This window comes from Chiroxiphia lanceolata, chromosome Z (genome assembly GCF_009829145.1).
Source record: "Chiroxiphia lanceolata isolate bChiLan1 chromosome Z, bChiLan1.pri, whole genome shotgun sequence".
Classification (NCBI taxonomy): domain Eukaryota; kingdom Metazoa; phylum Chordata; class Aves; order Passeriformes; family Pipridae; genus Chiroxiphia; species Chiroxiphia lanceolata.
In genome coordinates, this window is record NC_045671.1 from 35,472,021 (window position 1) to 35,496,687 (window position 24,667).

The following is a 24,667-nucleotide window of genomic DNA, read 5'->3' on the forward strand; positions in this document are numbered from 1 at the left end:
ACTGGCAATGAGAATGTGTGCTTTTCTTTTTTCTTGCTTAAAAAACCTCAACAGAACATCTCACAGTTGAGCAGAAGTAAAAATTTGTCCCCTTCATGCTATAAAAAATCTGCATAACAATAGGTAATGGCACTATATTTTGTTTGGCATATGTTGTATACTGTGTGCATGTTGTGTATGATCACTGAGAACATCTAATTTTTAAAAATTGTGCTCTTTCTTCCATCTTAAGGACAGTAAACTTCTCTTGTAGTACTCTGTCTGCTTGTGTGCTTGGCTTCCTTTAGTGTCTTGACTGTTTAAGAATTTGCAAAAGCAAAAAAAAACCCCTCCAACCATGTTCTGGCTTACCCCAGAAAGAAGTGATTGCCCTAGGACTGAGTGGTTAGTGCTGGAGTAGCACCATGTAGAGGGCATGATGAAGCTCCTGCTAAAGACATCACCTAGGTTTCAGTTACGGATGTAGCTAGTGATGCAGGTATACTATGACAGAGAGCAAATGAGGTCCTATCCCGTTGTCTTTTCTGACTTTGAACCCTAAATCAAGCAGATCAAAACACAGCAAGGCCAATACATGCTTCTCTGCAAATACTTAATAAAATGTCGTGGTACTTGCAGGCAGTGACAGCAAATGCTCAAATTTGCAAAATCTCAATTTCTCCTATTTATCATTTGATTCAGATTTTACTTTTTCAGACCAGGGGAAAATGGACCAATCATTGAGCAAAGTTTTTATCTCGGACAGCCGCTTTTCCCCATTTCTACACTTCCACAGGGATGAATATGAAGTTTTCAGCCATGCCTCATATCTGAAATGATTCTCAACTTCTTTTGAAAACACAGTGGTGTTTTCATATTAAGCTTTCCTATTAGTAAGTGTAAGGGAGATGAAATAACTATAATGCAGCCTAGCTTAGGCTTGGAGAAGGGTGCAGTCTTGTGACAGTGCTTGTCCACGTGTTTTCATGACAGCTGCTTCACTGAGGGCTGTGGAGGGCTAGGTTTCTGTCAGTAGCTCTGGCAGTGTCTCTGACCAGCTACCTGTCCACTTTGGGAGATCCTATGTTGGATGTGAGGTGGACAAGCCACCATTTAGCTGCTTAACAGCCAAGTAGCCAGTGGGAGCATGGACGCCATGGCATTTGAGAGCCAGCAGCTGAGCTGAGCTGTGTCGTGGTTTTGTCTTTGAGGTGGGTATGGGTCACTGCTGAATTTTTATGGTAGCTGCAGGAGGAAACCACCTTTCTATGGTTGCTGCAGGAGGCAAGAGTTCAGTACTCATATTTCATGAAGCACTGTGGATTTGCAGGGAAAAGTCAGTGTTCCTGTCTGTTCTGTTTTGTGCTCTGGGTACCTGCAGATGGTTACCAGGAGATAGAACACCACAGATACTTGACTTATCCTCCTTTCTGCAACTCTTTTAATTGTATTTGGAGATAAAAGTTGAAAATACAAGACAAGTCTGGTCGTCTGGTAACATTTGGGGGAGGATGAGGCCAAAGCTGGCCAAAACACCCCGGATTTTTGGCTTGAAGGAGAAGGCAAAGAATAAGAAATGTTTGGAGGAAGTTCTTCAGTTGGTTTTCTTCTCACATCTCCTATTTCCCTGCACTACTATTCACTCTATGTGACAACCATCCACTTTCTTAGTGATGCCTTTGAAAGATGGTACTGTGCTGATGTGTGAAAGAGAGTTAGCTACAACATGACTACTGTCTGCTTACTGTAATTTTGTAAAGCACCTGACTAGATACAAAGTAGGAGCCTTTTCTTAAAATATGCAGTAGGTGCCTTTGCTTAAAATTATAACACAAGAAGATTGGGAAGACTTCGGTCATAGAACATACCCTGTATGTTTGTCTCAGTGTGTTAACAAAGGATAGCTTGTCTATTCTTATCCACAGTTTAATCAGTAAACTTCCTGTCGTAATTGCAGAAGGCCATTGCAGTCTGAACTTGTCTCTTATTTACAATTTTTGTTAGTACTTCTTAATTTCTGGGAGCAAACTGTATCTTTTCTTTCTGTCTTGTCCTAAAAAATAACTACAACACCACCAAAATCAAGCATTGATGAGAGTTTCCTGCTTATTTGTTGCTCTAAAGCAATATCAATGCTGACTTCATCCAAACATCGAAGGACTTTGAGTTACTTGTTAGAGTTACTTGTAATGCATTTGCTCTTGAAAAGTGAATTGTATATAAGTTCTTGGTTTAATTCATTCAAGAGTGGTATCGTGCTTCCTTTGCATCTGTGCTTCCAAGTTCTTCTGGAGATGGCTGTTAAGGAGAATGAAGCAATAATGTTTTTAATGTGAAGGCCATGAGAAGAACATCTTTCAGGTATATCTACAAGGCATTTAGTTTTCTCCCCCCCCAATACTGCCCGGTTTATCTCTACAGACCAGCAACACCAAAACATGTTTCACTTGTTGTCAGCCTAAGAAAAATTCTTACAGTTATGTGCCTGTGGTGTCCTGGAAATTTCTGAGGAATGGTTTATTTCTGACATTTTGTCTAAAACCACAGTCTACTTAGGTTTGATCATGTAGAAAGAGATGTAAAAAGCAGCAGCACCATAAGGCTGTACAAGAGGAGAGCCCCCATGAGCATAAATATGGCTGCTTTTTTTTTTTCCTGAGGTTGTAGGTTTCTATTTGAAGATGAGTTTTCAAGTATGTATACAAGATGCTTTTAAAATTAACATTAGCAGCCTTGCTGTTACACACTTAAAACCTACCTCTGTGGAAAGATGAAAGACTTTTCTTTGCAGATACATCCAGCTTCTTCGAATATGCAACATTTTTTTTTACAAATATGCCTTCAGTCAAATGGACATACAGGCCTTGCAAATGTAGGAAGTAAGGATATTTTGTCCTTTCTTTAGTTACTATTAGCTCTCTTTTCTGCTTGGAACTCGTGTGTATTTCTTCTAAAACATTGATTTTTAACGTATCTTTATGTAGGTGAGAAGAATCCTGGGATAATCTTAGTTTACACATTTTCAAAAAAAAAATGCAACTGTAAGTATGCACTGCATTAAGGGTCAAGAGCGGTTTTTTTTAAGCCTGTGATAGAACCTGGAGAGCCTGAAAATCTGTAGACATGGGAAATGCCTTTCTGTATTAATGTGAAACAATGCAGAAAGCTCTTAGGTGGATGAGATGCAGCTACCAGGATCTAGGGTTTGGGGGGAATTGTTTCCGGACTATGCTGTCAGGGGCTTCCTGTGAGACCTTGGACAAGCCACTTTGACTGCTCTCTGGAGCGAGATGGGAGCAATGCTGTGGGCACTTTTGTACCACTGGGCTGCAGGACCCACTGAACAAGGGCAGAGAAATGCTTGTGGTGTGGGGATGAGTTAAGAGATTCAGTACAGTGCCAAAGAAATACATCACATATGAAAGGGTAGCTCAGAGGGGAATGTTGAGGTTACAGGAGTGTCTCAGATACCTCACTGCTTGAAGGCTGAGCCACCAAAGTTGATGCTGCCAGGGCATGCTGCCTTGGTTTGGTAATTCTCAGAATCACCTTTTGAAGAGTGGCACCTGAAATTTATTTGAAAGTATAAGCATAGTACTGATTTTTCTTAAACAAAAAACTGTTGAAGGCAGCACTCTTGGTTCGTCACAGTTCAGCTATTTTTCTGTTCTACTAGTGAGACCCACATTTCTTCTCTCCCAAGAAAATGACTGGGATACCCAGCAGGAAGCTGTCTGGTTTGCATGAGATCCTTAATGATTCAGTCCAACTGAAAGAGGAGAGACACATGCTGTGCTGTTCACTTGGAAAGACTCTGGCCAGCTGGACAAGTTTACTGGGTTCCAATCTCTGCCCCAAACCTATGGTTTAGCCTGTGGTGTTTCTTCAAGTATAATGATTCTGAGCAGGAACTGGAAAAGAGACATTCCTTCTCCAGTGAAAAAATTGAGTCTTTCCAGTGCTCACAGAAACCTGTTAGATAGGGAAGGAGAAGTAAAGAAAGAACTGAAGTAATGCATATAGTGCTCTGATTGAACTCTTTAACCATTAAGCTGTTACATAGAAATCTATCTGTTCTCCACTCCTTTTTTTTTAGTGTGCTGCTTCTGTATTTTATGTAGGAATAATTCTGACAGAGTTCAGTCCTGGATATGGAGACTTCTGTGTATTTTTGGTGACTTCAGCATTGTGTCAGTCCGGAGTGGGGAATCAAAGGGGGGTGAAGATCAAAGTTTGGGATTTAATACCTAAATTTTTGTGGTGATGTGCCTTGGTTTTTTTCAGATGCAAAGGTACCATTTATGTATCTGTAGATAAGAGTAGAAACCCCCACATGCTTAGGAATTCTAGAAAATCTTCTTGAGCATTGACCTGTTGCTAACTTTCTACTGAATTACATGTCTAGTGTGTTTACGTATTTTTAAAAATCCCATTACATACCTTCTGGAGACTTCACCTCTGGCTTTCACTGCTTCAGATTTCTGTCTGAGAAGTGGAAGTAATACTATTTCCTGAAGCATAGCCCTTACCACAGAGAATTGTTTGGAGAGGAGTATGTTAAAAAATGGGTAGTGGGATGCTATTAGATGGGAGTCACTTAGAAGTGACTGTGTTTATCTCCTAGAGCATTGTGCTTGGGGCAGAGTGCTCTTTCCCAAGACAGTTTTGTCCTTCTTTTGCTTCCCATGTGACTTCTGCTGTCTTCCATCCAGCTGCAATTAATGGCTCTCCAAGGGATGTGCCTTTCAGTGGTAATACAGTCAGTGCTTTGATCTGTCTTAAGGAAGTTTGCCTGTGGTAGTCTATCCTATCAGCCTCTGTTCTCTATCTGGACAATGGGATAATACTACTTTTTTTACCGGGGTGGAATTTTTTTGGGAAAACTGAAACAAACTTTCTTGCCTTGTGATAGCATGTGTCTGTGCCTGCCACCTGCATGTGCAAATCTTTGCAATGCATGTATAGCTATAAATGCAGGGGCTGCAGTGCAGTGGGATCTTGATTCTCTGGTGGAAGCAATTATATTGTGAAGTTAGAGAAAATATAGGCTTGTATAAACTTTTCTGTGCTTGATGGTTCTGTGTGGAACTGTTCAGAATTAGTCTAAGGTAGGCTCTTGGTGTAGCTCTCTAACTAGTTTCCCAGTCTGTTTTTAGCCTCAACCTACTAGGCAGTGAATCTGTACAAGGCTCTTTCTTGATTTATTTGTTGAAGAGGTTGAAGGAAGGAAGGAAGGTAATGACAGTGTGAAATATCAAAAGATTAGGCTAACAGGCTTGGTATTCAGCAATGAGGATTGCAGCTTTGGTTGAATCTTCACTGGTCAGTATATGGAATACCTCCCCACATGTGAGAAGCTGTAAAAGTAATTTTGAGTGTAAATGAAAGTTGGACTTTGGAAAAGAAGTACTAATCGGAGAGCTGTCTTTAGCATAATACAGGAGAAAAGTTTGACACGTGGTTCTCTCCACTGCTATGCTTTTCCACTTCGATGGAGCAGTGAAATTTAGATGATAAAGCAAGTCACTTTCTCTTATTTGAGCATCACTTTACTCCTTCCTATTGTGGTTACCCTTCCTCAGAGGGGTGCCAGTTTTGGAGGCAGAACAGCTGTGAATTTAACAAGACTGTAATATATCTCAGTCTATAGTCTAGCTTAGTCAGTAGAATAGCAAAAAGCCTAATTTACAACCGTATCAAATGAGTTCTACACAGGTTCTGCAGTAGATTTTGAGAATGATTTTGTATTGCTTGAGGCTGCGTTGGCAGAAAATGGCATCTATTTTCAAGACTTTGTTTACGGGTACAGAGTTAAGATAAAGTGCTGTTTGGTGCATGTGGATGGCATTCGAGAGTATCACTGAAGTACTCACAGGTGTGCTTTAACCACTGTTGAACAGACTTCCTCAGGTCCTGATAACGGAGGAGTTGGCAAGGTTTTACTGTTCTGATAATTTCTCCAGCTTCTTGAGCTATTCTATAGCTAGTTTAAGGCAATTCTGGTTTTATGTCCATGAGTGAAATTATACTTGTGATGGTGAAAGTAATTACATCCCTTCTTAATGACTTAAAAAAAAATGTTTTCTCACTTCTCTTTCCTTTGCTTTCATCCACATGTCATGGCATGTTACATAGTAAAAACTGACTTATTTCAATAAATAAATGAGTAATTTTAAACTGCTTTCTCTTTATATTGAAAGTTAATATTTTCCAGCTTATTCTCTCATCTTCACTGAAGCTCACACAAAGGAAACAGTCTGAGCTATCCACTTGTCATCAAACCTATTTCCCTTTCTGCTCCTCCCAGCATTTTCTGTTGCCTTTTTGAAAAACAGATAATGATTTTACACAAACAGGTTTGCAAACGGTCAGTAGGTAATTCCGTGATTTTAAGGTTTCCTTTTTTGTATTCTGGCAAATTTCTAATACAAGCAGAATAGCACAACTAAGTCTCTAATTGTCATGGGAAGCTGCTATTACAAAAAGGAATAATTATCATAGTTTGTGCAAAACAGATTTTCATAAACCAGAATAGGTCGAACCTCTGTGTACTTCTGTGGGTAAAAATGTTAGGATTTTTCATCTAAATGCTTGCCTGAAACCTTTTTGATTAAAAAAGTAGCAATAATACAGACCTAGCAAACTAAATATGAAATTAACAAGAGACTGCATTTGGGTAAACCATAGAATTACTCCATGGCAAAAAGCCAGAGATCCATTAAAAAAATCCAAAACAAACTGACCATAGAAATGTGATTTTGCTGTCTCATGCTGTCTGCTTTAACTGATAAATATGCATTCTTTTGTTCATGTGGGTTTTTCCATGGCTTTGATCACAGCATTTAATTTCTTCATTTGACCAGTACCAAGTTGGTATGACTACCACTAATTTGCACTAGTTTTTATTTATTTATTGTTTCGAATTCACTGTGCAATTGGATATTGGTGATTTGATTTACTATGTATCTAACGGGTGGCTCGGAAACTTCCAACTATACCAATCACAATACGAAGCTGAGAGGTGAAAAGTTTAGGATATGGTTGATGACAATACAACTTGGTTGCAGGGATGAAGTGAAACAGAGTGCCTTACCATGCCCAGAGAACTATGTCTAACAAGATGAGCAGCTTGCTGCCATGTACTCTGCTCACTTGACTGTGCTCTTGTTTTCTGATTTAAAATGTTCACAAAAAGTCTCATCTTGAAGATTTTGTGTGTCTAGAAATGAAGTTTTCTGTGCATTTCAAGTGCCTGTTTTTATGCCAATTTAAAGTGCATATGAGGCAACAGTGAAAGCCTTCTCTCTATCTCAAGAGCAGATACAGCATAACTGGTGAGAGTGCAGTCCATATTTCTGACCCAGACGTCTTTATAGTAGAGAAATCATGGGTGTAAAATTGAGACAACTTCATGATGGAATCTTGTTTGACTGATACCTTTTCTGATAAGAACTTGTTTAAGGAGAAATGTGTTGATCACATGTTTAATTTGTTTAGAAGTTGATTATTTACCCCCTAGATTTGCTTAAATTTGATGTGATTTCCATGTTGTAGATGTTTTTATTAAAGTTTGTAGGTGCAGTATGATGGAAAGCACGTTTAACATATGGTGTGTCTTGAGCATTTTTCTGAAATTAGTGCAATTCATAGTAGCTCTCTGCACCAAGTATGTTCTCACAGGAATTACACACTGGAAAATGTTCCATAAAATTTACATTTCCTAATCAGAGAGTTCTTGCTCCATTCTTCCTGTTCTGCTTCTTACGGCATTTTCTTAAAATGGTCGTTTCTTTAAAATTATTTTATGTTGAAATCCCTCATGGATAAAGAGTATTTGAAAATTTCAATAATGCTGATGTACTTTAAAGATAAATGCCATTTAGTTTTGCCTGATTCAGAGTCTCTCTGTTCTGGTAGGAGTTTCACTGGGGGAATGCCATTCAAATGAATTGAATGTGAAGATGTACTTAGTGTATCCTGCTGTCTTGGACAGGTGAATTTCCTGAACATATTAAGAGTGCATGTCTTACAAATGTCTTAGCATTTGCTTTGCAGATGTGTCTTCTTAGGAAGGCTTAAAAGAGAATTGTAAACTGCCTGAATATTTTAGATGTATTTCCCTAGTGAAACTACCACTTGTTAGGTATTCACGTGCTGAAGGATTAAATTACCTGTTCTTTCCTTGTTCTCCATCACTTAGGACAAAAAATAGCAAGAAACCCTAGTTGCAGAAATGCTGGAATATGAACGAGTTATTTTCAGCAGAGATAGTTATGATCTCCACTGATTTAAATTATGAGCAATGACAATTCATATCAATATTTTCTCCTCAATAGGAGTTGGAATTACAATCTTTTTTTGTTGTTCCTCTTTGGAAAGCAGCATTCTGCTTCATCAGGAATCCCTTCCTGCTGAGCTAGTTGTTGGAACAAGTCTTCTACTTTGAAAATGTGAATGTGAATCAGTATCAGCTGAGTGGTGGCAGAGATGTGTGGAATGCTGGAACTTCCAGTCTTTGCTCATTGGATGAATGCACTTGGTTTGCTAGCTCCTTGGTACTGTCCCCCTTACTCTCAGGGCAAACTGCTCCAGAGAAAGGGAATTGGGATCCTCACTGGCTGTGTCATCATATGCAGTATGGTGTAAACCCCTAGTAACAAGATGGGTAGATAGTTCGTTCATCCTACCTTGCCCTTCCATATAGGGTGCTGCAATATGGAAGTTTTCAGTTGGTGCTTCAGTAGGACTGTGGCATTGCCTTCTCAAGCATGAGGAAATTATGAGTTTGAAACTTGCAGTTAAATTCAGAGTAAAAGAAAATGTGTCCTATTTATACACCCTTAGTGTTTTAGTAAACTTTCACTTGTGGAGTGTTGATTTAACAAACAAGAAAACTCTCTAGATAAGAAAGGGAGGAGGGTGTTTTAAATGTACTCTGCTTCTCAGATGATCACTTTATTCCAGAAACTGGAACTTGATAAAGACCACCAAGGAACATGAAACATTTACTTATCCTCAGAAAGAATTAACAGGTATCATACTTCCCTTGGTTTAAATGTGAGCATAGTAATATGCCTTATTTGAATTTCTGTCTTTACAAGGATTCAAAATTGAATCTTGATTATATCATTGCCGCAAAATTCACTGTACTGTTCTTTCATCTCTTTCAGGGATGTTAAAATTATGCTTCTGTATTGGCTTAAAAGGGGTAGTATTTTTGTCTATTATTTCAAATACTAAAATCTGTTACGTTAATCTACGGAAATTGCATCTGAGTATTGCTCCTGTTCATGGTACAACAGCATATTTCCAGCAGAAGATGAGTTAAAATGTTGTTTCCTTTAAATAAATACCTTGACTGCTGTTCACGATGTATTGTGAAATTGCTGGGTAGGAAGAAGAGATGAAGGATTGAAGGCAAAACATGACAAAGTTTTCAAACACTCTAAGAATTCTTGTAATCAGACCTAGCAAATCCATCAAATAGATCAGTGTGCTTATTCCTCGTATTATCTTTCTGGAAGCAAACACGATCAAGTGTGATTATCAATGAATCAGACAGGCTATGGGCTCCACCTTTCATAACCTGCAGGGCTGAGTCAGGTTAAGCAAAGGAAACCAGAGGCGAAAAGAAATGGTAGCCTTGTTCCTGATGGAGAAAGACTGATTCGCGAGCTCCAGACGAATTTGGAAGAAAATAAACTTGAGTTCAGCAGTCACATTGTATCTTTTGTTTTTATGGGTGATTTCTGATTGCCGCTTTTATAAGTTTATTGATCAGCTTTATGTAGTTCATTAAAACCTGCAACATCACAACACTTGCTGAGAAACATAGTTTTCTTGTCAGAACGTTGTGTGTTGCCACTGATTGTCCTGTTTTCTGCAAGCTTCAAGACTGAAGAGTACAACTTTTAGGTGTAACTGAAAGTCTGTCACAATCTTCACAGTATCTATCAACTCTGATAGCATACCAGCTTCTTGGTGATGAACATTTGAAGCATACTGCTCCAGAGTAAGCACTTCAGCCATAATACAGGGAGTGGATAGGATAGGGTATGTGGACTACTAGATGCTTATAGCTCTTTCTGAGTCTTCCTGTGTGTGTATGAAGAATGAAAATGAAGTGCAGGGAGGGGTCAGAAATGGACACTGGCATTCTATTTTGTAATGGGAAAATGATTTTAGTGTTTATTTTGTGGTAACATTTCTAAAAAGAGCATCAGGACCCCCTTTTGAAAGTCCTATATATGTAAATTTTAAAAGCATAGTTTCTTTTAGATTCAACTGCTAGATATTTTCAGCTTGTCCATGAAATGTTGCCTCCTTAATATTTTTTCAGGGCAGTTAAGGCCTCCTCAAGTGAAACATAAGCATACTGAGAACAAGTTTTTACTCTCAACTGTTTTTCCTTTGATTAATTTCTTGTGATGTACACATTGAAACTACTGATCTGTGGTATTTCTTGCTGACTAGTTCTCCTCCCACCCCTGAGAAACAGAGTATAAATGAACTTGTGATGTAAATAAATAGAGAATTTTCTTCATCCAGTTAAATTAAAACTGCACACTAGAACCACTGTATGCATATAGTTACAAGGGCAGGCTCAGACTGGATTCTACCATTTTCAGCAGATGCAGAACTGTGATCAGACTCTTTGATGGGGTGTGTGAGGGTAGGAATTGAGTAGTTAGAGACTGGTGATTGTGCATGTGCTGTTATGTTTCAGCAGTGATGGGAAAGATTAAAATTGGAAATTCTGACCTAATTGCAGCTAGGAGATAGATGCAAAATACTAAACTCTGAGCCATAGGGTGATGCCACAGGTTTATAAGCTTAACACATTTTTTTTCCTGTGTTTCTGACTATAAAGTCAGATCCTTCAGCTGGTGGAGAGTGATGAAAATATCTCAGCCCTATGTAATGAGGACGTATTTCACAAAAAAAGTGTTGCAGTGAAATGCTGAGGATTGCTTGTAGGTGAAGGCATAGTACCTTATAGAGGACTTCAAAGCTCTACTGATGGGAACAGCATTTCCTGTGGCAGTGTCCTTTTACTTGTTTCTGTCTGATTTTTCAGCTGCCTTTGAGGAAGGGAAATTGAAGCCAGTCTTTGCCATTTCAAGTTCCACTTGCAGCCTTTTTTCTGGATGCTCTGCAGTTTCTGGTGTCAGGGTGGGGCAGGATGCAGCTTGGTGGCAACCTGAGAAACTGAAGAACTATGGTAATCTCCAGGCTGTTCATTTGTTTGCCTACTTGCTGATAAAAGTTGATATTTACAAAAAACATTGACTTCATCAGGTGGCAGGCTTGATGCATGTTTGTATGTCACCTTACTTGACTTGATTTTTATTGTTTTAAACATGAATGATTCAATATGTATCCTTTCTTTCTGAATTGAGCTGCACGTGATTCTTCAGACATTAAATAAGAGCTGTGTCTTATCAGTTCACTTCAGCAGCCCACTGAGTGGTACGTACATTAGAAAATTGATTTTGAAAAGCCTGCCACTCCAGTTTATTGCTTGTGTTGCTGTTTGCAGCATTTTGTGCAAAATAGGCATGTAAATTAACTTACAGAGGCTGAGTATCATGTTTTCAATACTTTAAGAGCTTAACTGGGTTATTTGAAAAGAAATTTGGTAAGGAAGTGAGGTAGACAATGTACCCGTGATTATTTGGCACTCTGATGACCCTGCTTACATCCAACTCATACATAAACATCAGCAATTGGCTTAGCAAAGAATAATTTTTTTGTTCAGTCTCCTTTGTATCGCAGAACTTTTCCCTCCACTTCCTTTGACTACAAAACTAGGTTCTTTGAGTCTTGGTTTCCAAACACCATTTCTTTAGGGCTGAGGAGAAATTTGATATTCAGGGCTTGCAGTATTTCCTCTAGTTCCGTAGAACTGGAGTAAGCACTTCCAGACAACAGACTGTGATTAAAACAAAACACATTCTTCTTTATGAATGAAGAGTTAATTTTCTGTGAAATACTAAGATTAGCTTTTTTCTTGCTTTATTCAGAATCACGATATGTTTCATACAGTGTAATAATGTTTTTTGTTCTCACTAATTTGTGAAATGCTTGTTTAGGGTGTGTGCATGTGTTCTTGGTAAGCACTTAATAAACTAGATTGATCTTTTTGGCAAAGGCTGCATTGTGTAGAACAAATTAAACCTGAAATAACAGTTGTTTCAGATTATTTTTCTGAAAGCGTAATTGCATATATTCTTCTTCCTAGTGGCTGCTGAAATGGGTTTCCCAATAATGTTTTATTATTCTGTTTTATTTCAACAATACATATATAGTAGTTTTTTTCCATTCCACTGACAAACCTAGAGCCTCCAGTGGTAATTCTTTACCAGCAATTTTTTTATAATTGTAATAACCATGGAACTTTGTGAAATATAGTGGAAATATTTTCCTGAAGCTTATATACTATAAATAAAATCCCAATTCTCTTTTTTTTTTTACGGAATCATTTAGATTTTTTCCAGAAAAAGGGGAATACTAATAGATATTTTTTAAGCAACAAATTTATTCTGAACTCCCTATCTATGAGGATGTTTCTGAGTACTTCAGTATCTGGAGTTTATATGACTCTTGCTTCTCTTTTCATCTCCATCAGTGCTAAGTATTTGGACATATGCTAAAATGCTAATTAAGGCACTTAAACACATTTCCATATTTTACCATGTGCTTATGTCCTGTTTTAGCTGTTTGTGGCAAGGGTAAATGGAATTAAACCACCATGTTGTAATTCTGAAAGGGATTTAGGAGTCAAATGGTCCGTCACATGCTCCCCTTCACCTCCGATAGCTGTGGAGCTGTGTTTGTACCCCAAAGTCTGGTTTAGCTGAGCCCTCTTAATGGACTGGGTTATCTTACCTTGTGGAACCAGAGGTATAGTCTTGTCCATAGACTTATCTTTGAACATTTTTCAGAATCCTTTATAGGCACTTACGAACTTAAGGGGTCAGATTTTTAGGCGTATTTAGGAAATTAAGTATCATTTAACTTATCAGCTTTGATCAAAAAGATTTTGTTGTCTGAAGTGGGGACCTTAACTGTTACTCTTGTGTTGTATCCCTGAGATAATACTGAGGCACTGTTAACTGATACAAGTTCTCATTCCTTTACTAGGATCAGATTCTGGCGCAATGATTTAAGTATCATCTCTTTTTAAAAATGATGCCACATAAGTAACTGTGAAAAGAGATCAGAACTTTTAAAATACTGTGTTGTAGGTCTCTCCCAAAGGATGGACGCAGTACAACTTTGTATTGCATCAGTAAAAAGACAATTCCAGCCCAAGTCTTCCGTTTCTGAGTCTGCTTCATCTTTTCTGGTTCTGCACTTGTGTGCTTTTGTGCAAAACCAAACATCTTTTGGTTTAGGGAAAGTAGTAATAGAAGTGTCTTAGTGTGTTAGCAGATTTGACAAACTGTGGCAGCAAAAGCTATCTTTTTTTATATTTTGGCATGAAGAGTCTCCCTTTTATTGTGCCATTTTTGCTATTTCAGAGCATCGTACTGTATCCACAGGCAATAATTTAGCAGTTGTTTATCAGGAGCTTTCATGAAGCTTTGAATAGTATTATAACATTCAGTAACACTAGCAACAACATTTCAGAATCTGTGCCAGTTTACATGGGATATCCGTGAATGTAGTTGTTCAAGGATGCATGACCCACATAACCTATAAATGTGATTGGAAGTTACGCTGCTGGCATAGGCTGATGCATAGCAGAACAGAACCCTGATTAACCATGTAATTCACAGGCTGGGAATATATTGTCCTAAGAAACATTCGTTAGATGCAATCAGAGTTTGAAGCGGTCAGATGAAATTAAAATGTACTGTTTGCTTTCCTCCATCCCCTCTCCCCTTGTGTTTTTTCTTCGGTAGCCCTCTTATTTATTTATTTATTTACATATTTATTTTATTTCCAGAGCTGGAAAATACTGCTTTGATGAATCTGTTCCTCACCCTAAAGCTGTCTGTCTGTTCTTCATCAGAAAGCAGGTCGCAGTTCAGTGAACAGAAGAAAAGATTTTAATAGAAGCTCTGCCAAGGGCTGTAATGCATCATTTTAGGGCCCTAATTACATTACAATGACAAATATCAATGGTGACAACAGCAATAACCTACATCCTTTAATGGCTATGCTGGAAAAGGAGTTTGGGCGCTGCGCCATCAGATTAGACTTGGTTTCAAAACATAGGCCATTAGAAGTGTGTGTGTCCACAGTATTATTGGCTGATAACTGAAGCCCGGTGGAAGGACCTGTAAATAAATGAAGCCTCTCTAAAGCCTAGTCCCATGGGAAAAAAGATGTAAAATTAGATGATTGTGGAAGCAGCCGTGTTTCTGAGGCAACTTTGGCTTTTCATGTGAGGAACTGAATGACTGATTTTATGAAATCATGCTTTTTCCTTCTCCTGCCAGTTAAACTGATCGTGAAAAACCCATTGACCTGATGTCTAAGAGAAAAAAGAGCCCCTAAATTGGTTATGAAATGTAAGGTTTTAAATACCTGTATGAGTGTAGAAATGTGGAGTTGGTCTTTCTTTGTGTCGGAGTTTGTACCTTATGCAAAGAAGAGTGAGTTTCCAGGCCCCCACCAGGGGCAGTAGGAATAGGTCTACTGAAATGCTAACCTGTGTGAGCAGTATAAGCCTTCAGGGTTTAGGGCAGCATCGCAAGAAACCCACTCAACTAGCTTCTGGAGGCTAACTGCTTTCTCTTGTACATTTTGCGGAATACAATCAAGCCTATTACTGTGGCATTATCTCCCACAGTTAACTGCAGAAACAGTTGCAGTGTCAAAACAGACTGTACTTCGTATTTACTATGTGAAAATGTCTGGTGCAAGACTTTCCTTGGTACAGAATGTGTAATGCCCGTCCTATCATTTGTGCATGTACACAGTGTTTTGCTTCATGCCTTTGGCCTGCCTGTGGTCTCCAAAGACAGGCAATCTCTGTCTTGGTCATGCTGTGCCTCTGCAGTCTGCTGCTCAGTTGGGCTGTTTCTTTGCTACCTGAGTGTTGAGGGTGATAAAATGTACGCACAACCATGCAACTGGGGACACTCACTATTAGGGGAAACGAAGACTGTTTTAATAAGGAAAAATTGTAAGCACTTTGATATAGCAAGGGCTTCTTGGATTTGTTGTGACTGGCCTAGTGGGCCCCTTGTCTAGCTCAGAAATGTTGCTGGGGAATGTTTCCACATCACTTGAAGCTGTTTTAGCAAGTTCTTTTTCTTCTCCTTAGGCTGTACTGGGTGCTGTCTCCATCAGCTCACTTCCCTGCATACAGCATGAAAGGACTCGCTTTTCTGCACTCCAGTGGGATTGATATAAAGAGATTTATTGCAGTTGTGTAACTGTTCATATTCAGTCACCTGTTTTCAGTTACTTACAGCTTTTTGGAAAACTCTTTTTCACTTAACGCTTCCCAGATTCAGAATCTGCCAGAGGTGTATTTTTGTATAAATATTGAGCAAATATGTTTCATCCACTTTTTGGCCAGAAGAGCAGTAGAAGAGAGACATATTTCTGTTAGGGAAGGGGGAGGGAAATGATCAAAAGGAAAACATCATAGCTGAAATAACTTGAAATAGCTATGGTCGAGTACCTTAACTGAGAAGAAATGCCTTAGAGTGAATTGAATAAAATTATTTTTGTTGACTAAGCTATATTCTAGCTGAACTGTAATTTATGGGTTTGATGGAGAAGCCAGTGAAGTTTTACAGCCTGTGTTACCCAGGAGGTCAGATAAGACAATTGTAACAGTCCCTTCTGGCCTTAAAATCTATGAATCTTCAAGCCTTTTAAAATTAGATGCTGAGCTCCTGCATGGCACTTCGAACCAGTTTTGTTCTCATTTTCTTAGCAGTGCAGTAAGGTACCCAGCTAATGTGGCTGAGGTGGAAGACCGGTTTTCCAGAGGCTCCCCCCAGGAGCTGTGCAGAAGGTGGGTAAGGTTGTGATGGGCATTTTAAAGGTAGATAGGAGGAGTTGTTTTGCAGCAGAAAAAAAGCGTGATGTGCCTTTTTTTACTATGGCATATATGTGAGTTAAATGGCAGGTCAGAGGGGCTTCAGCTTATGCCAAGGCAAGGGGCATTTTGGAATTTTCTGCTCAAATGGAAAAGCCTCGAAGAACAGAATGTGTAGTTTTCTGTTTGACTTTAAAGCACTTGGGAGATTCCTTTAAAAAATAGCAGTGTGGCTGGAACCCAAAATTTGGAAATTACTGGATTAATGATGCTTGAACCACTACAGCTCCAGTACTCGACAACTGTGCCTGGTATTACAGTCTAAATTCTGTAATAAAATGTTTTTTTCTCAAGTAATGCTGTATTGGATTGTGCAGCCTCTCTGGCTGAGGCTTAGATGCACACAACTTGTCGCTTCCAGTACTGCTTTGTGTAACTAGCAGTTCATAAATTTCCATGTCAACTAGTATAGTGAACACTGTCTGTTTAAAGGAATATTTAAGTTTTACATTGTGGGATATCTGGTATTATAGGTATGTAGAGAACTTTGAAATTTGAAGATAATTTAGCTTTGTGGTGAACAGAACATATTCTGAAATGTCCTATAAGGTACCTATGTTGGTGAATAAATAGAAAAGGGGTAGTAGACGAATCTAAAACGTATATTAAAATGCATAAGTGTTTTAACAAGATGAGGACTTGCATAAACAGCGCAGGCCAGTAAGAAGATACAAGGATAGTGTAGCATAGAAATTGCTGTATAAATAACCTGTGGGAGTCTAGATGGATTTCAGAGAAATTAAGTTGTTTTATTTGCAAAATAGCTTTAGTAATTTGTATGTATCACACAGTATGCACAAGGGGGCAGAGTTAGTTTCATATGTACTCTTACCTCTTGCAAACCATGTCTGTTAAGTAGCTGTGTAACTATAATATTCCTTGAACCCAGATTTATTTTATGGGACCTTCTGGCTTTTTTTACTGCTACTTCTGAGCCTTTCTGTTCTATAGATTCTTTCCTAAGTGTTTGCTGTTTAAAAGACAGCATAGCAAAAAGGCTGGAAGGTTTGCTGTTAAAAGAAGGAAGGCTAAATTGCATAAGTTTGTATCTCTTCATCATACGGTTAGTGACTTTGCAAGAGGAAGAGCATTCTGTCCTACTGTATAATGAGGAATTGGTCCTGGTTAGAATTTATTATAAGAAACTTATGATATATTGTAGGGAAGTCTGTGTTGCTTAAATTCTGGTTTTGGAGCTGTAATTCTTGTGTTATCTCACCAAATCTTCCCTGTGTCTATTGAGATTTGCAGATTAAATACACAGAATAAGAATTAATCTCCAGCATGAAAATACAGAATTGTATATTATTAATTTCTGATCACAATTGCAACATGAAAGTGTCTGCTGTTAACCTTGGGTTTGATAAAAGCATAAGTGTGATACAAGACTGCAGTTTCTCTTTCTGAAATATGTGGTAGAATGATTATTAGTGAAGTTGTATATTACAATGCTAGTGTTCTCATGATATGCACTGTTAGCAGTAAATGGTTTATTTGTTCCCTTTGCTTACAACAGCGTTTCTGTGATTGCAAATGATTCTTGCTTTTGCATTGTAGGAGAGAGTTCAGTTTGATACACAGAATTTTGTTTATCTTTTTTGTTACATGTCCTAAAGGTTTTGTTCTTTAAATACCTGTGACTGTGTAATCAAAATTAATTAGTCTTTGTTCTAAACAGCGTTTTTTAAGAGGACCTTTTAAGCCAGAAATTACTAGCTTCCTAAGTATTTTTTAATTGATATCCAAATACTTTTATTATTTTGATAACATGTCCTGGCCAGAGGATTGCCAGAGATGAAAAAAAATAAAATGTCTCTTTAGTGCTCATGGGTGACAATTGCATTTTAGAATTTACATAATTGAACCTCTTTTTTCTTGTAACTTGCAGGCAGAAATTGTCAAGAGGCTGAATGCTATATGTGCACAAGTCATTCCCTTCCTGTCCCAAGAGGTAGGTAGTCATTTGTACCACTTCTGATGTAAATGATTGCCTCATCGTATCTGTTACAAAAGTGGAACTTTGCACTGACATGGTTTCCTTATGAATCTCTTGGCACTTGCAGATGACTTTCCACTGTGTTGTTATCACTGTAACTTCATTATCTTCCCTAAGCCTATTATAATGTTATTTAAATATATTTATGAAATTGAATGTGTTGTAGTGTAATAAGCAAAATTTTAGTTGTTTAAATATTTTTCTTTAATATATGGTACAGTTTTTCTTGCAATTATGATTTTATGGGTCTGAAATCAGAGGACAGCTTGCAAAAATGGTAGAAAGACATAATTTGTGCTATATCCTTGGCAATGAGCATTAAAGTTTGGCAGAAACTTCTATTTTGGTACAAGTAGTGATGTTCAACACAGTAGGCATAGAAATGCAGCTTTTTTTCTGCCTTTTTTCTCTCTGCATCCCCCAGATTACTTACTAGCTTAAATACTTTTATGGTTTTTTGTGTATTTGGGGAATATAAACAGAAGATTGAAACTTGCTGTGAGCTAATTTCTCTAAGCACTAATTTTTCCCAAATTAGGATTGGTATTTGACTGGTATTATTGTGAGTGCATTGTAGATATTGGGGAGCACTGGGCTTTGGGGGAGTTGGTGGGAGCTAATGAGAGAGCTTTGGAGCAACTGGCATGTGTGAAGTAAAAGGAAGGTACGGCTCATTAAAGGAGACTTTGGTTGGATAATGGCTTCCCCTGTCCACCCTGCTGGAGGAAAGGAACTGGAAACTGGGGTCTGCTGGTGCAAGTTGGCATGCATCTATTTAGCACATGGTTTCATTTCAATCGTACGATCTGTAGCTGGGAAGACAAAGCTGGAAGGCGTATTTTTGTGCATTACATCTGTAAAACATCATGTCTGAGAATATGATGCAACTATTTCTGCTACCTTTTCAGCTGTTCCATAAAATGCCATTGCTTTTCAAGAGAGCTGCTCAACCTGCTGCAAACGAAGCTGTGTGCAGCTAATGCGCTGCATGTGTGCACGTGTTTGTATCTGTGTGTATTTCAAATGAGAATAATGCTATCAAAAGTAGAACCTGACAGTGTTCAGGACTGCCACTGTACTCTCTGCTTATTAAGATGGATTTGTGGAAATTAAATGATATGTAATGTTCCAGCTATATTGCTGGGGGACCAGAATTCAAGTTCTACATGGATCTGAAACAAGTATCTGTTTTGCTCTTTGACTGCTTCAGAATCTCTATTCATGTAGTTACACAGTTTCTTGTGTCTTGACAGTGCAGTTGATAGTGACAGTTTTCATGTTGGGCTTGGGAAAATCTTGGTAGTTGTTTGACCAATGTTAGTAGGTCATATTTAAATCAGTCTATATTGGCATATGCTGAGTGTCAAAAGAGAACCAGATTCGAGTATTCTGTTAGTCTTGGTTTCTGACTGATTTGTGTCTTTAGAAAGTGAGTGTCTTAATGGAATTCTCTTTATTTCATCATCTAGATTAATTGAGGATTGAATGCAGCATGCTTTTGCTGTTCATGCATTTTACATACAGTCTAATTGTGGAATAGTGGCTGAAAAATGTGATCAGGCTCCTTTGTATTGTGCCTGAGGGAAAAATGAACAAAATACAGTGGTTGCATGCACTGATGGCAACATTTTTGCCTCATAATAGCACCAGGTTAACTTGTCTTATTGCTTGTTAACTTTCTAAGGAATCAATGGCTTGTGATAACTCACTTAAAAGTAAGAAATTGTGGGCAAAATCACTAGAGATCTTGAGAATAGGATGCAATTATAATACATCACCCTACTGTGTACTACTGTCTGCTTTGTTTCAGGGATAAATCCAGTAAAGTATACAGTAAAATCTTCAGGCTTCAGTCAGTTTTACCGTGCTGTAAGTTGTCTAAGCATATATTGAAAACAAAGTTCCTAACCTGCCTAAATATGCAGTCAAGTGGTACCTTGTTTTTATATTGACCCCACCTTAGACAGACTGTAAAAAACAGCACCAAGAAATACAAGCTTCTCATTTTGATAAGAAAGAGTGACTTTGTGGTCGAGAGATGAGATGGACCTCAGGGGCGATGCGTGTTTGATTTCTGCTGTGGTTTTGGGCTTCCTGTGTTGCAACAGTAATTTTCCATCTGTAGTGATGTTATGAGGTACCAGAGTACTCAAAATAGTTCCTATTGCATAAGGTGAAAAGGATGCCTTTAAGGATGTAGGTAAATACTTGGAGGTTGTCACTCATTTAACTTAGTTATGATCTGCTGCAGCTGGTATAAATGGCTCACATTATTGAATGATCTAGCCAGTAAGATGCAATTAATTTTGTGTCTGAAGCCATAGACAGTGCCTCTGCTAATTTACATTTCTCAACTGAATTTACCAGCTGCAGCAGAGTGTGACACTTCACCCTGTGACTTTCAAGGTGGGGCTGGTTCCTGTCTGCTCAAGGTGCTATGTGTGGCTGCTTGCAACCTGTGGCAATTATTGTGAGCTGTCAAGTGCTGAACAACCTCATGTGCTGGATAGTGGTATTTGTTCAATGTGTCTGGAGATACTCATATATCGCAGTTATCTTCTTTTCAGTAAGTATTGCCTGTGTTTATATTCATGAGACACACACAAGCTGGCTGATGTACAGCTAGCACTGTAGTTGTGGCAACCTGGAGCTCAGCACAACCTGCAAAAGCTGTTTAAGAAGCCAGATAAATGTTCATAGTATTGATCCCTGTCAACTTCCTTGGCACAATGTAAGAATTACGTAGGCTGGAGAAGGCTCTAATAAACTATTCTTGGAAGGTGCACTTTCCCTTTCAGCTGCCAGTGAAGTAGCTAATAATAAGCTAGATGGGTTATTTTTTAACAGGGATCTTCAGTTTCCTGTGCACATTAAGGTGGCCAAATATACTTAGCAGTACAATACAGTGCCAGGCGCTGGCATGCATACATGCAAACAAACATCAAAAGGAAATGCTGCATGCAGTTGTCTTCTTTAAAACATAATATTAGTTGATTATTTTCCTTTTATGAGATTGATGTGGTTCATAATGTGCTTGCTGTTCTTTGTACATACTTTCCCTAGAGGTGCTTCTAAAGTTCAGTAAATTTGGATGAGGAGTGTGAGATCCATTATACAGAAGCAGAGCAGGAGTTCTTATGTGCTGTTCAAAAAGAAGTAGGTTTTGTTTTGAGATGTAAGATGCTGAGAAGACAAAATTATTTGCCTCCATCTTAAACTTGCCACAGACTAGAGTTTAGATAGTAAGTACAAGGAAATTGTCAGAGATTTGTAATCCTCCTGCCATGGAAGGCATCTCATTAGCAATTTAGGCATATATTGCTAATAATGTTCTTACATTTTTGTAAAGTGGTTATTATATCTTGTCTGAGTTATGGTGCCTGGATGCAGTGACCCAGCTTATCCCTTTTAGAATTCAAAGTGTGTGCTGTACTCCACAGAAAATGTGTATTTGCTCCTCAGTTCTCACTAGCATTTTTGGCACGGCCTTGTTCCATTATGCTGTCTCTAGATCAGGCTTTTCAGAAGGGTAGTGCTGCAGTTCTTAAGCAAGACCTGTACTTCCTCTAAAGAGATAACAGAACAGCAAAATAATCTGAATAAAGCATAGCAAAACCTGTTTGATTCTTCAAAGTGTATTGTTCAGTAAGTTTTGCTTTGGATGTTGATAGCAGCGCTGAGGACAGGCTGTAATTAGGTGTTCTTAACACCAGTGTTGGTATGTGCATACTTGGGGGATTTTGGTGCTCAGTTGCTGCCAGCACAGCTCACCTGTCACTGGGAGTTGGGGAAACTCTGACATGGCATAAAAAGCTTGGATATTTTCCCCCATGCTGCAGTGCCTGTGTATGAGCCAGGGCTAGGTGATGACTGTGGTGAGACAGTGTGATGGTGAAAAAGCCTACATGCTTCTTGTGGTCTCTGTAGCTGTTGCTACCCACTGTGAGACTGAAAGGAGGTGGTTTTCCAGCACAAGGCAAGTGCAGACACATCAGTCGTTACAGAAAGCAAAGAGGGGAGAAGAGAAAAGAGAAGTTAGAAAGGAGAAACAGTACTAGTCTGGGTGACACGTGAGGCAGGGTATTGAGCTCATCACTCTGGCCTGTTAAATGCAGTGCAAAATACTATTTTCTCGTAACTGAAAAAAGCCAGGTCTGTCATTTGCTTGTGTGAACAGAGGAAGGCTAGCATTAGATGTGTGTGAAAGTTGCAACTCTGTGTCTATACTTGATTGGGAAAAAAAGTAACCCTTTTTTGTTGTTGCTGTTTTTACTTGGCTGTAAATAGCTACATGATCGCTTAATGGGCAGGCTAATATATATGCTTGGTTTCAACATAATGCTGCTTGCTGGCCGGGGAAGGCTTTCGATTGCTCAACTGGCCCCTGGGCTCCCTGCCCTTCACCTTGGTTTTGGGTTGCAGTGGGTCCCTGGAGCCCTGTTGGGCTCCTTCTCTGCAGGGAGAGATCCCCACCCATTACTGGAGCCATGGCTGGTAACACAGAGCCACCAGCCCGCCCCAGTTTCAGAAAGGCTGTGAGCAGACGATGCAGCTCTTCCAACCTTCCATGGACTTTCCTGTGCCTTTATCCACTGGAATGCGTGGTTTGTGCTTGTAACTCAAAATAGCCCCAGGGTCACTTGGGGCGGGCCCCCCATGGGGTTTTAGGGAGCTAATCAGGAGTCTGCTCTGTTGCTGCAGTGAGGTGGAAGTGATGGAGGGGCTAATTACAGGCCATCTATTTCCAGTCTTTTGCATACAACACCACTGAAGATTAAATCAATGTTAAAGCAGGTAGCAATAGGAGAGTTTTAATTGTCTCTACCTAATTTAGGTTCAGTGTTACTAGGCCCTTGGGTTTTCTCCTGTCTGTGAAGGCTTGATCCCAAACTATTAGAATCAACGAAAGATGCCTTCTGTGGCTGCTCCAGCAGAAATCTGAAAGTGATATTATGGTGGTATAACCCTTCACCTTCTCTTCCTCTCACCTAAGAATGAAATAATATTTTTTCCAAATTCTTCTGAGAGCCATTCTTTCTGTGTTTGCTATAAGGGAACAGAAAACATTCCAACTCTTGTGGAGTTGACTTATTTTCCAAATCCTGGATGCAAATTGGAGTAATTTCTGCAATAATTTTAGTGATTTTAGGTCAGCTTTTTGTATGTCCCTTGGAAGTTTTTTTTTCCCCTGCCTGTTGCCCTGGGAACAGGATTTAAGTAAATGGGTGTTGGAAGAGAACACTCATGTGCTAGAGCTTTCTGTACCTCAGTGCAAAAATCATTGCCTAGGAAATGGTAGGAAAGACAAGATGACTGTAAACATCCCAGTTAATGATTTTATTAAAAAAAACCCCTGAATATTTTTAAAACTCTTTTTTGTTTTGCATTTTTTGATTACTTGATGAAAAATTCCATGACCCATTTTGGGCATGAATCATCTCCACCAGAAAATGATGGTATAATTTTTTTGATTACCCTGTTGACATGTATAGGGCTTTCAGCTATATGATCAATGAAAGCTGTACCTGTCCTTAACAAGTGATGGTCTGGAGATGAAACCACATTGTCAGGAACTCGAGGCTGGAGCATCATGATTTTCTTTTTTTTTGGTTATCTGTGGTACTGATACACTGCATTATTTTTTCCCCCCCGTGAATGCCAAGAACATGTTTGCTCACTTTCAGCCTACTTTTTAGTCTTTATGTTGTCTTCTTATAAGTGGCGAATTTGGTTTACATTGGCACTGTAGTTTTACAGAACTCTAAAGGAAACTGCTGTGATTCTGTTTCCTTTGCTTATTTGTTTGTTTGTCCTTCATTTAATTCTTCCTTGCTTAAAAACAAACAAACCTTAAATCCATTTTAGTCTTTCTAGGAGTGTTTCTAAATTGCCTCCATTATTTGCATTGTTCCATTTTTCATAGTTGAGGTCAGCATTTCTTACAGTGTCATGGCTTAGGAATGCTACTCCATAATTTAGTACTCCCAGTAAAAAGAAAACCATAAGCTGCTCCCCTCTTCTTCCCTCTCCTGTCCCTCCCTGCCCCACTGTGGGAGACAGAAGACAGCGATTATTGGTTGAAATAAGAACAATTACTCGAAACAGCAATGAGGTAAGAAAGCGATCAGTAACGGCAACAATACTAATAACAAAAATGTACAAAGAGATGGTAATATACAAGCAAAAATGCTCATGTAGCCCAGGACAATGAAAACAATAGTGGACAGACCATCTGACCACCACACTTTTTCCGACCACAAGCCACTCCTACTTTTTCTCCCAGAAACTTCCACCCCCAGTGAGGACATGAGATGGTACAGAATAACAACTGAGATCTGCCTACATGGGTCCAGGCTCCACCCCTCATGGCTATTGTGAAAAATTAGCTCTGTCCTGGCCCAAACCAAGACAGTTATGGGTGGGTGGATTTATATGTTTGGTTTTCCTTGCCCTGAAGGCGTTTATGGGAGACAGTTTATAAGTGAAAATGCCATTTTCGTTTATGTGTTGCACTGAGAATTGTGAAATCTGAGTCCTCCAAGCCCCTGATGTAGCAGTGCCCTTCTTTATGGCACCCTCTCGCAGTGGGGCTTAGGGTGTTCCCTGGGGAGTGCTTTTGATGCTCTTCA

General features: G+C 38.9%; 1 protein-coding gene across 3 annotated transcripts in view; it reads left to right on the forward strand.

Moving 5' to 3' along the window:
* TLE4 (TLE family member 4, transcriptional corepressor) overlaps positions 1 to 24,667 on the forward strand; it is a 100,362-nt gene that overhangs the window by 12,613 nt on the left and 63,082 nt on the right. For all 3 annotated transcript variants that reach the window (XM_032676628.1, XM_032676629.1, XM_032676630.1), the window contains exon 5: positions 17,931 to 17,993. In XM_032676628.1, the coding sequence (XP_032532519.1) occupies positions 17,931 to 17,993 (63 nt within the window). The remainder of the gene's footprint in view (positions 1 to 17,930; positions 17,994 to 24,667) is intronic.